Source organism: Ostrea edulis, chromosome 10 (genome assembly GCF_947568905.1).
Source record: "Ostrea edulis chromosome 10, xbOstEdul1.1, whole genome shotgun sequence".
Taxonomy (NCBI): Eukaryota; Metazoa; Mollusca; class Bivalvia; order Ostreida; family Ostreidae; genus Ostrea; species Ostrea edulis.
Genome location: NC_079173.1, coordinates 21,470,532 through 21,489,144, shown reverse-complemented (window position 1 = coordinate 21,489,144; position 18,613 = coordinate 21,470,532). Strand labels below are relative to the sequence as shown.

The 18,613-nt window shown below is 36.4% G+C and overlaps 1 protein-coding gene across 1 annotated transcript; it reads left to right on the top strand.

The window, feature by feature from the left end:
• The first annotated feature begins 286 nt into the window (after positions 1-286).
• On the top strand, positions 287-18,357 carry LOC125665274 (sushi, von Willebrand factor type A, EGF and pentraxin domain-containing protein 1-like). Its single transcript, XM_056150883.1, has 5 exons — positions 287-589; positions 998-1,085; positions 10,268-10,450; positions 14,317-15,252; positions 18,149-18,357. The coding sequence occupies exons 1-5, from the start codon at positions 287-289 to the stop codon at positions 18,355-18,357; spliced, it is 1,719 nt and encodes a 572-aa protein (XP_056006858.1).
• Positions 18,358-18,613: the final 256 nt, after the last annotated feature.

The following is an 18,613-nucleotide window of genomic DNA, read 5'->3' as shown; positions in this document are numbered from 1 at the left end:
TGTTATTTGTTTGTTTATATCAAAGTGTCGAATGTACTACTAATTTCTTTGTAAACCTTTAGTGCATTCATGATATTCGGACATCAATAACGCTGTATAAACTATCTATGAACCTTCCGGTTTGATTTCGATATGGTTTGTAGTTATGGGCTAATGGATACGGTACGCTTAAACGGATATGGATATATCTATTGTTTACTATATTGTGCGAATTTTGATCACTTTTTGTCTTCAATATTGATGCCTGGGAATCAATTAGACCGGGTACAGCGAGGAGCTCACCGAGATGGCTGCTTATCTTACTTTTTGGACGTCTGTTGCATTGACTTTGATAACTTTGACGCGCTCTGAGAACTGCTCTCCAGATCTGCTTCATGGGCAAAGGGTAAACGGATATGTTGTAGAAACAGTATACAATATCGGTGTGAATTCTTGCATCAAAGAGTGTCTACTACGTCCTAATCATTGCCAGTCCATAAACTACGACACACAGACATTCACATGTGAATTAAACAGTGCCGTTGCCGATCCCTCTATGTTCATTCAGAAGGACAGCTCTATCTACTGCCCAGTGACCAATGCTCCAAAGGTATGTCATTCGATTTCATACTTACCAGACGCACTCTTTATTTGAAATTTATATTTTTATAGGTTATATCAAGGAGGAATAAAACGTTATCACAACTTTTTAAACGGACGTAAGCCAGTATTGTGTAAATGAGAGTCAGGAATATTCTTTGTCATTTTGAATTTCGTCGCATGTAGTTCAATAGATTCAGGTGTTAGGCTGTCGATCTGTAAATGACATATTGGAGTAAAGAAATTTAATGTTTTTCATTTTTACAGTAAAATAGCAATTGTTTTCTATATAAGGTAATTTGTTTCAAATTTGCAATACCGCAATCTTTTACACACATCATAAAACTATGATTAACTTTTATTAAAGACCTTAATGATTATTGTGTTATAACTCTTTAGAATGACCTGTGTGTTGCAGGATAATTTGGGGAAATGTAGGGAAACATACTGCCCTGCATTCTCCAAATGTGTTGATGTCATCAATCAGAGCACCTGTATCGCCTCAGGTATTGTTTTAAGGAGTATATCTTCTACCCATCTATATACCCACCCTTCTACATCTATCTATCTAACTAACTAACTAACTAACTAACTAACTAACTAACTAACTAACTAACTCTCTCTCTCTCTCTCTCTCTCTCTCTCTCTCTCTCTCTCTCTCTCTCTCTCTCTCTCTCTCTCTCTCTCTATATATATATATATATATATATATATATCTGTCTGTCTGTCTGTCTGTCTGTCCGTCCGTCCGTCCGTCCGCCCGTCTGTCTGTCTGCAATATATCATCCTACAAAATGGCGACATGCTTCCAACCAATATATTGAGAAGTAAAGGGATATATATTACTACCATCGGGATTTCGGTTGATAGATTGATTGTATATTATTTAACGTCCCTCTCCCGAGAATTTGCCATTCATATGCAGACGTCACCATTATCGGTGAAGGACTGCCTTTGAGCAGGAAGGGATCTTTATCATGCCACACCTGCTGTGACACGAGGCCTCTGTTTTTGCGGTCTCACCTGAAGGACCGCGCCATTTAATCACCTCTTAGGACCAGCAAGGGATACTAAGGAACTATTCTAACCCGAATCTCCACGGGATTCGGGATTTCGACACCATATGCAGGTGATAATGGAATATTGCTATCACGTATCGAATCAGTTGCGAGATATGAACACCACTTGCAGGTGATAATAGAAATGTGCTACATAAATATGGGAAGTTGAATATGGAGAAGCTGAAATCATCCCGTTTATTATTTAGTTGAGTTGTTAGTTTGCCATTAATATCTATTTTCAATAAAACATCTAAGTATGAGGCAGAAGTGGACGACTCTTTGGATCTTTTATTTCAAGTTCACTGGGGTATATTGAATCGACATATGAATGACAATTATTATTGTTAATAGATAATACATCGTCGATACATCTAAATGTCGAATTGAAGGCCATAGCAAGATATTTTTTCTTCTCGCGTAGAAACTTTCAGATAAACCCTGCTTGAAAAGAATATAGAAAATGGTGAACTAACAACGGAGCACAATTCATGCCCTTGGGAATTCTACCAGACTGTTGGGAGACTTGATCACCAAAAAAAAAAAAACACCCCAAAAACTGCGAAGATATTGTCAATGAGGAACTCCAGTACATTTTGTATTTCATCCCTTGTAAAATAATGTAATGTTTCATATCTTGAATTCACTCATATTCTTAATTCACTAAGCAATACCTGTGTGCACCTCTCAAATATTAATTTTTGTAAAAAAAACCTTATCTGGTCGTTCGTTAATAATTCTTATTTATTGATTAGAAATAGGATGTTGCATTATTACCCTTTCCCTTTTACATTTTGTCTGAAATTGAAACACTGTACGATTTCAAAGTTTAAATTGGAAAGCTAATATTTAAGTTGGAAATTCCAATATTAGAGTTGGAAAAATTATATTTTAAAGTTGGAAAAATTATAGTTTAAAGTTGGAAAAGCTAAGAATAGGGTTGACATTTTACGACTCCAAAATATGACCCTTATATGCTTCCGTAATTTTAGAAGAACGTATTACATTTCCCTATTAACTCTATTTTCGGAACTTATGGATGAAAAGTAAAGATAACGAACAGTGATCAATCTCATATTTCCTATAAGCAATACAATATAGATAGTTGGGCAAACACGGACCCCTGGACACACCAGAGGTGGGATCAGGTGCCTAGGAGGAATAAGCATCCCCTGTCGACCGGTCACACCCGCCGTGAGTCCTATATCCTGATCAAGTAAATGGAGTTATCCGTAGTCAAAATCAGTGTGCCAAGAACGGCCTGACAACCTGCATGGATAAAATTTAATATAAAAAATCAGAAATAAATAATTTTCTACCTCACTTTGAAATGTAACAGGGGCAAACCCTATATCAGACCTCAATATCATGAAGATGTCTTTCATTATCAAGTGGGAACTCCTCCTAAGCACTTAATCGCACCTCTGGTACATGTATAACGATGGGGTCGTGTTTGCTCAACTGTCTATTTTGTATTCTTTCTAGGAGTTATGAGATTGATCACTGTTCGTGATGTTCGCCTTTCTTGTAAGAGTCGTACTATCGAAGAATATTGGTATGGTGTAAATCGTAGTAAATCGGTGGAGTGCCATCTTGAATATGACGCTGACTATACGAGGCTGACTACGTCATCTTGTAAAAACGGATTGGAAAGAAGGGCTGCAAAGAAAAAAATCCTAGTGATTTGAGAAGTACATATGAGATGTACGGATGTATATTTAATTGCTGTTATAAAATTTAGAAATTCATTTCAAAATTAAGGATTATCTCCCTCATGCATAGCTCTTATCCTTGGACGAATTTGGCTCCACTTGTTTGGCACGCTGTTTTTGGCTATATTTAGATCTAAAACTTCATAGTTATTTCGGATTTCAAACATTTCGGTTGAGCATCACTGAAGAGACATTATTTGTCGAAATGCTCATCTGGTGCATCAAAATTGGTACCGTATAAGTTTTACATTATGACCCCTGGGTCGAGGCCTCTGCTGGTGGACTGTTAGTTCCCGAGGGTCTCTACAGCCCAGTAGCTAAGTACTTCGTTACTAGCTTGAAAATACGGATGTATATTTAATTGCTGTTATAAAATTTAGAAATTCATTTCAAAATTAAGGATTATCTCCCTCATGCATAGCTCTTATCCTTGGACGAATTTGGCTCCACTTGTTTGGCACGCTGTTTTTGGCTATATTTAGATCTAAAACTTCATAGTTATTTCGGATTTCAAACATTTCGGTTGAACATCACTGAAGAGACATTATTTGTCGAAATGCGCATCTGGTGCATCAAAATTGGTACTGTATAAGTTTTACATGAGAAAGTGCTTATCTTGGTGTCGAAAATTAAAAAAGGAAGCTGAAAGCTGAAGCAGAATTTTATTATCAGATGAGTTCTTGTAAGATGACAATGCGACAGATCACCGTGCAATTTTATCGATAGAAATGGTAAAACAACGATGAGCTGACCAGTCCCGACATCAACATCGTCTATCTATTTTGTATCGCTTATATGAGTTATGAGATTGATCACTGTTCGTTATCTTTACCTTGCATAATATATGACTACACATTAAAAGAATGATACAGGAACATGTTGGTAAGATCAATAATAAATACGATTTGTTCTGCGAAATTCAGAGTATCTGAACGGCCATCATACCTCTGTGTGTCAAGGCCTTATACCAGTCGATCCCATTAACGCGTTCATCAAAGGAAATTAGCATCGATCTTCAATATAAGTGGTCACTGAATCATAACTTAAATCAGCAACATTTTTATAGCGATTTTCTTTTCTTTATGATTCTCAAGTAAGCAAAAACCCGTGAAGTGTCCATTAAAGGACCTTGTTCCTCGGTCTCTTGTTAATTTTCCATCTGTCCACTCGTTAGGTGGTCAAAGAAAATTATTTCCACATAGTTCAAATATTAAAATATCTAGACTTCTTTTTTACTATCTTGTAATCAAACTTTAGGACAATAGCATTCCTAGTTATCCTTTCCACAGCGATAGCGTAAAAGTGGGCAATGGCCAAAACAGAGATTGTGACCCCCTGTGCTGGGCACTAGGAGAGGATGAAAGGCGAAGATAATGAACAGTCTTCAATCTCATAACCCCTATCAGGATTACAAAATAAGAGTTGAACAAAAACGCCCTGAGTCCTGTGTCTTGATCAGGTAAACGGAATAATCTGTAGCAAAAATTAGTATGCAAGGAACGGCCTAACAATCAGTAACTGTGTGAAACACGTCAGACAGCATTTGACCCAATGATAGATTGCATTGGCAAAGTAGATGATTATAACGACCATATAATTTGAGAAATGCTGACTTTAAACGAGACTGTTGAAATCCCTGTAGCATCAACGTGTTCGTCAGTAGCCTGCCTCAATTTAAAAACTGATCATACGTAGAACAAGCTCTTGCATATCTAATCAATTGAAATATATAAACACCATATGCAGGTGATAATGGAATATTGATACATGAATATTGAATGTTGACGACGGAGAAGCTGAAATCATTCCGTTTGTCATAAAGTTGAGTTGTTAGTTTGCCGTTGATATCGATTTTCAATCAAATATACAAGTTCGAAGCAGATGTTCATAGGGATATATCGAATCGATATAAGAGTGAAAATGATTATTGTTAATATATAAAACGTCGTCGATATATCTAAGTGTTGAGTTGAAGACCACAGCAAGATATTTTTTCTATTCATGTAGAAACTTTCGGATAAACTCTGATTCAAAAGAATATTTTTAAAAACAATGGTAAAAAACTAACAATGGAACACAATTTGTACCCTTTTGAATTCCACCAGACTTTTGGAAGACTTGATCACCAAAAAACAAATTGTTAATGAGAAACCCCAGCACATTTTGTATTTCAACTTCAGAGTACTTGTGCATAGAATAAGAGTTGTGTTTGACAAAGTACATGTATTTTTTTTTTAATGATCTATCACTAAGTCTTCCATTTTTGATGAAGAAGCAACAGTCTATGACGTCAAAATGATGAAAGGTGAAGATAAACGGACAGTATCACAAATATATATAAAAAAAGTCTAGCCTTTAATTTTTCGTGAGGAATATTCATGTAAAGTGTTGAAAAGCCATATATTTTAATGCTGTTGTTTTGAGAAAAGTTTTTGCGAATTCAAATTTACTAAAAGTTCGTTAGAATTTTTTAGAATCCACATTTGATTTACACCACTTCTGGGATATGTTGTGGCACAGTACGTTTGATTTTATCATTCAGAGCTGTTAATATTTCGCGAGGACCAAATATAGGGGCATGGTAGAACAGTTACTCGATTCAGCATTGACCAGCAATGTACATGTATCTTTTTTGTAAGGGTTTTGTGAAGTTTAAGCATCGAGTTTAGGATATCATAATCAATTTGGAATAGTTCGGAAGGGAAAGTTGTGTCCATTTGGTTATGGAAATCACAAAAGTTTGTTTTAATTCTGTCCAATTCTATAGATCCTTAAATACCCGACAAGCAGAGGAACTTCATGAAAAGATTTTCCCGGATTTACATACCATTCAAAATTGAACCGGTATAGGTTCTGCTTAATAGGCACATACAATTCAGGCGTCAAAAGAAAGATAAAACTCGATAGATGGTGACAAAAGTGAAAGATGAAAAGTTAAAAAATTACATTCTAAAAGTAAAAAAAGTATTTCGCGCATGCTTCCTGTGCGGTTTGTCCTGCGCCATGGCCATTTAGACACTGGAGAACCGATCCCGATGCTCATTCTATAGATACATATGTATTTTTCTTGATGCAGAGTATGCATTGATACAGAGGTTCTTTTTCTATCCATCGCCCTTCAGCAGACCATTCTTCAAAATCTCCGGCCGTCGAAAGGTTGTGTGAATTTTTGTCACATCGACATATTTATATACCGATCCTGTCTATTTTATTTATACTGTCGATACATTGTTTATTTGTAACATAATTGAATACATGTCATATTCAATATCTTGATTTTTCAGTTCTTGTGCATGTATTGAGTTCTTATCACATAATGATCCTCAAGAAAATAAATCACTTATTAGGTTTGCAACCGACTTTCTAAGGATATATATTGGTTAATCAATCTTATAGACAGCAAAACTTCGCCTCGCTGTCTATGAGATTGATGAGGTCATTATATATCCGTAGACAGTCAGTTACAGACCTAATAAGTAATGATATTCTAATGGAATAGAATGCATTGTAGGAATCGTTATGATCCCTGTTTCAAGAAATCGATGACAGTTGTTTATTTCTTTGTTTAATTCAAACTAAATTGATAAGAAATTTCATATTATGTATGTTGACGGTGCTACCGTTAGGAGGGTGCAGCTAGATGCATGTATCTACACTCTCGAACATATATAGCATACACCTTTTTATATATGTCACAAGAGCTGAACGTTCATGGTTAAAGCTCGAGAAAGCATTGCACTATAGCTAGTGTGTGAAATGGAACTCTGTACAACAAAGTGCCTATTGTGGAAATGAAGTCTACCCTTGTTGGAATTGCAAACAAGGACAATTCTGTCGATAACCTTTGAACACATGCTGTTTTAGGGACGAATATTCTAATCCACGCGTGTTCAAAACTTATCGACAGAACTGTCCTTGTTTGCAATTCCAGTACCAATATCCATTTATCAGATGTTTTATTGTGCACAAACCTTATTCGTGTCCAAAGATTTTTATTCTTCATATAATTGGTTTTTAAAAAAAACCAATTGGTCTTCAATTTCAAATGCTAAATAAATGGTTTTTAATTTCAAATTAATAATTTGTTATCTAAAATTGATACTTCGTAATTACGAATTCCTAATTCACAAATACAAATTATTTATCTTCAATTGAAAATTATTAGCATATGAGTAATGTTGAATTTCCCTCTATACATTTCTTTCTGAGTTTCCTTGAATTTAATTGTGGTCGCCATCAGGTGCTCTCCCACTGAATCTCTGGTGTCAGGTCTGATAGATGAACCGGCATGAGTCCCGTGTGGATCCGGGTTAAAATAGGTCTTCAGTATCCTTTATTGTCGTAAAAGGCTACTAAATGGGGCGGTCCTTCGGATAAGACCGCAAAAACCGAAGCCCCGTGTCACAGCAGGTATGGCACGATAAAGATCCCTCCCTGCTCAAAAGCCGTAAGCACCAGCAATGGTGACGTCTCCATATGAGTGAAATATTCTCGAGAGGGACGTTAAACAATATACAAATCAATCAACCATGAATTGACATGGTTGGTACATCCACCCTTACATCTTTTTCCGAACTCCAAGATAGCAGACTCTGAGTAACTCTCCCGTGTAGGTTCATGGATAGATTCCAACGTTAACATTGAATATAACGGAAAGCAGAACTGACAATACCGAGGTTCGAACCAGGGACCCCTGAATTTCCAGACAGGTGTTTTACCAACAAAGCTATACTGCCATCGTTGATTTTTAGATCTGGTACAAGCTAAAATAAAATGAGATATGTTGGTCAACACACCCATCTTAGACAATTGTAATCACGTACAAAAAATCAATCAGAATATTCTGTCCACGTCGATAATGTCGGTCGTTTTCGTTGTCAGAACGAGTTTCATATCAACCTTATCGTAATGACCAGCTCTCGACAGCCAAAACATGCTGACGACGAACCAGGTCAACCTCAAAACACATTTAAGGGATTAAATGATTGTCAAAATCTAAAATCATGCCTTCTTCATAGGGAATGAAGATATGAAATGAACTGAAAGTTTGAAAGGTGCTGCAGTGCAGTGAAGATTGCACAAACCATGGAGTATGTTTCAAGGCTTCAATAAATACAAAAATTCTTTAAAACATTACTTTTTTCTAAAAAGGATGATCTGTTTAAATTGTGAGTAAGCATATTCATTTAACATTGATCAAATACGTTTAGGTCATGGTTTAGTGAAGATAGGGCCATGCATTGATGGTTGATAAAAGAAATCATAATAACACATGCTAAAAAAGATTCATAATTATGAATACATTGCAAATTACTAGTAAGTTTATAAAGCACTCGCACATAACATGTGTTACTTAGTGTAATTTTAACTTTACCATGACCCCAACTCCCACTTTTTGTGTAGTGACATATATATCTAATTTCATCAAGTACATGCACCATGAGTATATTCAGTGTTATGACCAACACATGTTTTTATTTAGCTTGTATCGGATCTAAAAATCAATAGATTGTAGAATTAAAAAAGCACAAGAAAAATGACCACTAACCACTTCACTTCAATTTTGCCGTTAACTAACAGGAATTTCTTGTTTGCTACATTTACATTATGTACGATGGAAAAATTCCGTGAGTGTGTTGATCTCATCCCACTAGAGCATGTGGCGTCACAGTTGTCGTATTGATGTATGTGATGAAATAGTGAATCTGATATGTTGACATAGTCGGAAACCCACGGTTGATTACGCTTCGTTCCTCTCTCCATCACCCGTGGGTCCATTCATCCCTACCCGCTAGTTTTCATGAATAATTAATGAGGCAATTTGATTGGGCGCTCATGGAAAACCCTAAACGAATTTGTCCAATCAAAAAGACGCTTTCAGCCCAATTTCGGTATACAATTGCCGTGATAGCATAGTTCAGTTAGTGCTACCTTTAAAAACAGAAGAGTTCCATTACTATAACAATTACTTTGATTGGACGATATTTTAAATTATTTTTTCATGAGAACGAGCGAGTAGGTGTTTACAGAATTTGTCACAAATTGATCTGTTTATTAATGCTTTTTTCCTGACATATTTCTATGGCCTTACTTAACACAACTGCGTACATCTGTTCATGTATCATCATCCTTGAAGCAGTCATCTTGATACCTTCAAACAAAGTCTTTACAAGACATTGCTTACGTTGTCAAGGCCTCTGGTGACCTATGAAGACTTGTTTGTAATCAAAATCATTACCATTACAATCCACCAGCAACCACAGAATTTGCGAAATGCTACCTTTGAACAACTGTTGAAACCCTTGTAGCATCACCATAAACACAGTTTTGAAGGGTGATTTGGGGAAATGTAAGAATGCAAACTGCTCTGAATTTCACAAGTGTGTTGATGTCACTAGTCAGAGTACCTGTATCGCCCCAGGTAAAATGCACTTCTATCTGCGATTTATCAATCTATCTTGGATGCTAATTCACAAGTTTCGAGAAACGTCCGCAAGAAAAAAAATAGTCCATGAGTTTCCTCGAAAGAACTCTTCTACTTGGTACCGGTAAGACAAGAACAGTAATAGTATGACCAATTGAACTAAAGTGTATATTGGGGACCCACTAATCAAATTGAGTTTCTACCCAAATTGATCAGTGGTGTTTCAAATATACAAGGCTCATGGCGAGTGTGACCGGTCGACAGGGGATGCTTACTCCTCCTAGGCACCTGATCCCACCTCTGGTGTGTCCAGGGATCCGTGTTTGCCCAACTATCTATTTAGTATTGCTTGTAGGAGTTATGAGATTAATCACTGTTCGTTATCTTCACCTTTCATACAATTGGGAATGACCCAATAAGGAAATATCTTGCCTTTTCGGTTAACTGACTAGTGTGCTTGAACAGCTTTTATGACGCTAATTTCTTGATTAAAGCATGCCCTGCTGGTACGTACGGCAAAGACGGAGTGTGTATAATGTGTCCACCGGGGCAATTCAGAGCGGAATCGAGGAAGCAGTGGTGTGAACTGTGTCCCGAGGGAACATACCAGGATCAGTCGGGGCAGGATGCATGTAGTCCATGTAATGCTGGATATTTCCAAAACAAAACTGGAGAAAGTAAGCAAATTTGTCCCGTTATTTTAATATGACAATTCACTGTACAAAACATCATACCAAACAACTTTTAAGCCCGAGTCTTGCGTTAGTATGGTTTTAAGAAAATAATTATCGTAAGAGAGGGACACTCAAGTAAGCAACTTGCATTTTACAAGAAGAAGAAAAGACTCTCTAATTGGCGAAATGGCCTTGTGTTTAGAACTGATTATCTGAAGATAAACAAAACCTGCTGTATATACTTTATCTTTCAATTCTCACTTTAAACTGCTGAAGAGAGGCAATTATAAATGTGATACCGTAGAATTATTTAAATTCATGGGGGCCAATTTTCGTGTATTGTTGAATTTTTACGGGTTCGCGGGGACGTAATTTCGTGGATTTATATATTTAAGAAAGATTGGGTTAAGGATACCCACCAATTCCACGAAAATTGAGCCACTACGAATTCCAATTTTTGCATAGTATTTGATCACGTACATTTTCTTTTAAATTTGAAGCTTTTTGCCGGCCTTGTCCCGAGAGACGGTATTCAGCTAACCCAGGTATGTACTTATACTCTTACAGTCGCCGAAGTAACAGTATAAAACACGGTTTGAAAAGTGAAGATAACGAACAGTGATCAATCTCATAACTCCTACAAACAATACAAAATAGATAGTTGGGTAAACACGGACCCCTGGATACACCAGAGGCGGGGTCAGGTGCCTAGGAGGAGTAAGCATCCCCTGTCGGCCGGTCACACCCACCGTGAGTCCTATATCCTGATCAGGTAAACGGAGCTATCCGCAGTCAAAATCAGTTGCTCAGTGCATTTATGCTATAGGTAATTGCTATGGCATTTCAAACGTTGCAATATTTGATTTTTTTTTATCTGTGTTGTATGATTTTTTATTTGTAATGTAATAAAGCATTTGCATTATATATCTTCCATTTATATATATATATATATATATATATATATATATATATTCACATGTTTTTACAATGTTTTATTTGTATTCAAGATTTTTCATATTTGTTGTATGAGTTATCATTTGTATTGTATCCGATTGAATGTCTATTTTGGTTTCTTACAAAGAATCTGATTGGTTTAAACCATGGTTTAATTATCAAACCATAGGCTACCATAGGTTATCTTATCTTTTCAAAGCTATTCTTTACGTACATGCAGATTGAACTGACATTTCTTCCACTTATCAACCCCGTCTGCATGGAAATAGGGAGTCAATATCTCTTGTGGTTGAACTTCTGGAACATCTCGTTTACGGCACAGCCTAATTTTTTAACCATTGAAATCCCTTATAAAAATCATGAATAAAAAATCATGATACCAATGAAAAATGATACAATACAAATGGAAAATATATAATACAAATGGAAAATTATGTATCAAAAATGCAAAATATAGAATAAAAATGGAAAGTAATACAATAGAAATGGACATTAAACAGTAGAAATGGAAATTATACAATACAAATCACAAATAGATAATATCAAATATTGCAATATTTGACAAATGACACATTTTTACAACCCCCACCCCCAAGACTTGAAGTCTATAACGAAAGAGACAACTACTACAACATCTGCTCGTTAGTGAACGGTTTCTGAAACTCTCGTTCCTTTGTTCTAATTTCTAAGATTTCAGGAATCATCCTTCAACCTATCATTAGCTCAAATGCTGTCTGATGTGTTTCATACCGATTATTAGACGGTTCTTGATACACTTATTTTGACTTCGTCTACCTGATCAAGATATAGGACTCACGGCGGATAAGACAGGTTGACAGGAGATGCTTATTCCTCCTAGGTACCTGATCCAACCTCTGATATATCCAGGGGCCCGTGTTCGCCCAACTCCGTATTTTTGTATTGCTTATAGAAGTTATGAGATTGATCACTGTTCGTTATCTTCACCTTTTGTAATGTAAGCATGGGAGTACTAAGTTTAACGTGATTTCCCTCATGCATAACTCTTATACCTCGCAATTTGCACAATCTACATTTGTATGACTGTCTAGAGAGGAATAAACTTACAAACCCAGGTGCAATGTCGTAAATGGCAAATCTATAATTCGCTTTCATGAAAGCAGCATTTGTACGTTTTTCAAAATGACGTGTAGTTTTTGGAGTTTGTGAAGGAATCGCGATTTAATTCAGTTAAACAAAATGACGTAGAGCCATTCATATTACTTCATAAACTTGACGTTTTAGTCATTATCGGTATTGGACATAAATTGGCTATTTACATTTTGTATAAAAAAAGAACATTGAAAGCAAGTTTAGATAAACTGCATGGTTATACTTTATCATTCCAGTACTTATGTACCTGTATATACATTTTTAAAACCCAAACCTGTGGCTGTGTTTTGTGTTCTATGAATGAATTGCCTTCACTACAATTAGCATTTTCACTACAATTAAGAAATAGCGTCATTTGTGATATTATATATATCAAGTGACTGTAAATATAAAAAAAAAATGTGCAACTCTATTCTGTTTGGTATTTTCTTTTGAAAAAAATAAAATTGTGGGTATAGGAGGCTTCATGGTGTCTGTTATCATCCTTTTATATAACCTTAAAAGTGAAACATTTCATGATTTGTTATTTAGGTTAATATCCTCATGTATTTTCAAAATTGATATTTATTGTTTTATATCTACATTTCACTTTGATTTCTGTCGGAATACTCAGTCGTTACATTAGACATGTTATATCTAACAATATTCATACCTGCATACAACTGCAGCGCGTTCATAACGAAATGTCTACGATTACACTCTTGAAATATATCAAAGGCAAAAACCATTAGAAATGTAGATATTTAGATACGCCAGCTTAATCTAAAACGAGAGAAATATGTGATGTTTTCAAAACTTTTGAAGAGATTACTCGCAGATGAAATTAATCCCAATTTGGACATATCTCTAACTTGCTAACTGGGTTGTAATGAGTATCAACAATTGAGGTAAACTTAATCCTCAGTAAAACACTTACTAGTGGAAGGTCTTCAGTCATATAATTCCGCTTGTAATATTGAATCAAATCATGCCAGAATTTCTCCTTTTAACATCATTTTAGGAATGAGTATCAAACCCCCGGATGTTCAAAGTTTGTGATCTCAAGTAAAGCAGAGGTATAAGTACATAATTGTCAAGTGATTGGCTGAATTGAAGAATGTAATAATATTGAACTGGAAGAAATATTCTAAGTGTTCCGGGCAAATCTTGGGTCGAGAAGTTATTGCGAAATTTTGAGTACCGATGGAGGAAAGTATCTACAATTAAACTATGTAATTCACTGCTGATCATGGTATGTTGTATAGAAGTATGAATGAAAGGTGAAGATAACAAACAGTGGTCAGTGTAATGAATCCCATAAAGAATACAAAATTAGACCAAACACGGACCCCTTGACACACCAGAGGTGGGATCAGACAAACACGGACCCCTGGACACACCAGAGGTGGAATCAGGTGCCTAGGAGTAGTAAACATCCTGTGTCGACTGGTCACACTTGCCGTGAGCCCTATATATTGATCAGTTAAACGGAGTAACCCGTAGTCAAAATTAGTGTGCCAAGAACGACCTAACAATCGATATGAAACACGTCAGACAGCATTTGACCCAATGATAAGTTGTAAAGAAATGGTATCCTATGTATTTTCGATTTTTATCGGAGCTCAGAATGAACTTTTAAATACTGGTGGGGGCTACGATTTTGTAAGAGAACTACATGTAGCGAGAGAACCAACACGTTTGTCCTGAGTTTCATGGGAAGTGAATGGATAACATTTTCTCATGGAATCATTTAAATATTGTATTTACTTTATGTTACATATGAAATTTTGTATTTAATTGACCAGGTAGCACCCACTGTCTTGTATGTCCTGCTGGGTCCTACCAAGACGCTATCGCGCAGACGCAATGTAAACCGTGCTCACAAGGCATGTACCAGCCACAGACAGAACAGAACAAGTGTTTGTCTTGTTCTCCTGGGAAATATCAAGATGGAACCGGAAAAACATCGTGTATGAATTGTCCTGCAGGCTCCTACCAAGATAATAAAGGACAGAAAATCTGTAAACTCTGCCCAAATGGAATGTACCAACCCAATAATGGAAAGACCAATTGTGAGTATTGTCCTGTCGGAAAATATCAAAATGAAACTGGAAAGCCAACATGCAAGATTTGTTCTGTGGGTACCTACCAAAATTCTACAGGACAAAACACCTGTGTACAATGTCCGAAAGGAATGTACCAGTCCGATATTGGACAGACCACTTGTATGTCTTGTCCAGTTGGGAAATTTCAAGACAATACCGGGGGGTCCATGTGTAAAAATTGCCCTGCAGGTTCTTACCAAAGTGCCAAGGGACAGCAAATATGTGACCTATGCACAAAAGGAATGTACCAGCCCAATGATGGACAGACCACTTGTTTATCTTGTCCAGTCGGGAAATTTCAAGAGAATACCGGGGGATCAATGTGTAAAAATTGCCCTGCAGGTTCCTACCAAAGTGCCGAGGGACAAATAAGCTGCGATATATGCCCAATAGGAATGCACCAGTCCAACGATGGGCAGACAAATTGTGTAATGTGTCCGGCCGGGAAATATCAAGACGTAACGGGAAAATCCACGTGTAAGAAGTGTGCACCGGGAACCTATCAGGACCAAGCCGGACAAACCCAATGCATGACATGTCCGACTAACCAGTATCAGAATCAGAATGGCCAAACGACATGCAAGCCTTGTACTGGGACTTACACTTGTATCAACGCCGCACAGACAGCTTGTGCAGGTAGGCTTGTCTATCTTACGAATTCTATGATGTACGAATTAGCTATTTGTCTATAATTCTATTCGGTAACAACAATAACACATAATGTAGTTAAATTCCTTTACTTTAACTACCTTAATTGTGTCCTTTCTTTCTTCTTCTTCTCCAAGTCTTTTTTTACCTTTCGTATACATGTCAGAAATGCACACACAAAAATCATTGTTTTTGTGTCTAGTATGCTTCTTCATCCGCTTTTATTAGTTTGAAAGCCATTTGAAGACAGAATACATAATCAGTATAAGGTAGTGAATGCATGTGATAATTATAAAACAAAATTGATTCACATCTCTGGTGACAGTGAACATGTGAATTGCTACCTCGTATTTTCGTATTTTTTTTCGATGATATCGGATTTCCTGGAAAAGGGAATATATGAGAGAAATAATCCTTGATTATCAACTTGTTTTGTAGAAGGATATTACATCTCGGGAACGAGATTCTCTTTGTCAGACTCGTTTCAAGATGCAAATTAAAAAAAACCCTGATAATTTCAAGATCAAGCAAATGTTCTACCTCTCGGGTACCACTACCAGTTTAATCTGAGGCAGGGTGCCACGCAGTTGAGGATAAAGCAGGGACACAATTTTATCTTGCAGACTCTGAAACATACTTCTACGCCAATGGAACACTGAACGAACACTGAACAGTTTAAGAATAAACGGTATTTAACATGGGAACAAACGCTGAGTAATTTGAACGGAACGTTTATCAGCGAAAACGAAAGGGTTCTAATCGAAAACGGAGCGCTTGAAGATGGAGAACGAACGGTTTTGTTCGAGAACGGAAAGCTTTGGGCCAAGATGAGAACAACTGGTTCGGTCTCACTTTCAAATCCTGCAATTCGGTACTTTTACATACCGAAACTTTCAAGTTGAGATAAAAAGGGAGAGTGGTTAAAGTTTCATCAAATTACTAGACGTCGACCCGTGCATGTACGGATTGATATAAGAAAATTATAGTTAAAACATTGCTATAACGTCATCCTTTGTTCTTTTTTTTTTTTATACTTCCTATTGCTTGAAATGCCAAGGGCAGTCTAATAAGTACACGTCACATAATTATGAAATTTGTCCAGTATTAAAAATGATGGACTTTTTTCAACTTGTTTGAAGGTTACAGGTAAACTATTGGATTTCAAACAAAGAATAATGGAGACATAAATTAATATTTGTAATTCATGAATTCAATATGTTCCACTAGATGATAAAATATGTATTCATATGCAGTACAACGTCAGAACATAAATTGAATGAAATATTTTCTGAATCTATTTCCACTAGCTACACATTGGATCACATCACTAGCTGTTTTCAACTTCCCTATGTCTCCCTTCTCTCTTTCTTTGATAACTCTTTTCTAACTGAATCACTTGGTTCAATAACCCAAATTCACTTTCTTCAAGGGTAAAAATTGGAAACTATCTAAAATACATTGGGGGGCTTGGCACATAATATTTCTTATTGAATTGATTATGTTTATTATATTGAAAGCATGCCTTCTGACAGAACGTATTTTTCTGACAGAAGACACATTAAAAAATGTTGATGAGGAAAGGCATACTTAATGACATTTTAGTTTGGAGACAAACTAGAATTTTTCAGATATTTCCAACGAGGAATTTTTTTCCATTGCCAGTCAGTGCATAGAAAACAAAGAGAACGTTGAAAGGAATGTTTTTGTTTCTTGTAATTTCCTTCTTGTGGGGAAGATCGATCTCTTCACCACGCACGAAGGAACTTGCAACCATATTCGTTTTGGACTATTCTAAATTTCCTTTAAGAGAGAATGTCAATTCAGACATGAAACATGGTCGTGAAACATGAATGAAGGTATTTTGAATGTGTTACAAAACATGATTATTCTTGAAAACTACTCATCGTAGACCAGAACCTGGTTGTTGAATACAGGTAAACTTCCTTTGGGGTACTGAATATCAAAACCAGGCAGTATAAGATTGAACCAATCAAGATAAATTCTGATGAATTTGATAAAAGGATTAAAAGTGCAGAAGGGTTATGATAAGTTAAACAGAAACCACAGAGAGTTTAAATACTTGTACTAAATATGTTGTTAATTTTTTCTTTCGCTACTCGATTTGGTCCCTCACTTCACTCAGCACCAAATATCTTGGAACTCGAGAAACGTTTACCAACATGTACAAGGAATATGAATCGGGATATGGTCTCTGAATTGTTTTGACAATATGACCGAGATACAAAGGGAAAAAGCTTAGATTATTTTTTATTTCTTACTATAAATCCACTCGGTTTGTAGTGTATGGTTTCTCTCTATATATATTTCATTCTCTCATACGTGCGCCGATTATAAAATTCAAGTTATCTAAGTTTAAAATTCCGCATTATATGCAATTTCGCCGATTTAATAAATAATCAACCGAAGTATATAAAAGACAGTGGAGAGAGAGAGAGAGAGAGAGAGAGAGAGAGAGAGAGAGAGAGAGAGAGAGAATCGTCACCAGCTGTAGGTGAAGTACATATGTAACACAAATCTGGACTTTACATTCTATATCGTGCCAACGCCTGTTGCGACACGGGACCTCCATTTTTAAGGTCATATACGAAAGACCTATGATTCTCACTTCTAAATGTCGAGCGTTTGGCGAATGAACAATCACTACCCATTTTAACGTCTAAGGTTGGACAAGTCCATGGCACGAACGGGTTCTATAACGTACGACCTCCTGGTTACAAAGCGAACGTTCTACCATTGAGCTACCGCGACCGGTATATATGTTACCAGATTTGCATATTTCTGACATTATTTTTAGACATCCATATATATGCCTATAAAATTATTGTATATATCATTTTAGCATTGCATTGTACATAATTTACAGGTATCGTTCGTGTCGGAAGCGCTTATTGCCAATCAGAAGTATTCGTCGGACACAAAACATTTGAAGACTGTAAGCAGACCTGTTTGTCGAGTAATAACTGTGTGGGGATTGTCTACGCCCAGTCCGGTACATGGTGCGCTACTTGTCCTAAAAACGATCCGGTCAGTTACAAGAACTACGACTATTGGCGAATGGAGGACTGTGCGTGAAAGAGACAGTAGTGTTTAATATGCAATGGGAAGATGCATATTTGATAATGATATGATGATTTCTATTGGAATATTCATTGATAATAAATGTGTGAGAAGAGGGTTTTATTCAGTCTGTACTGTTCATTTCAAGTATGTACGTGAAATACTGTAAATTTGTGGTGGGCGAGGACATTTTTCGTGGATTGGTTAATTGTCAAACTTTAACAGATGGGTGGTGGTGGTACCCTATATTGTTTGACTTCCCGCCCTAGAG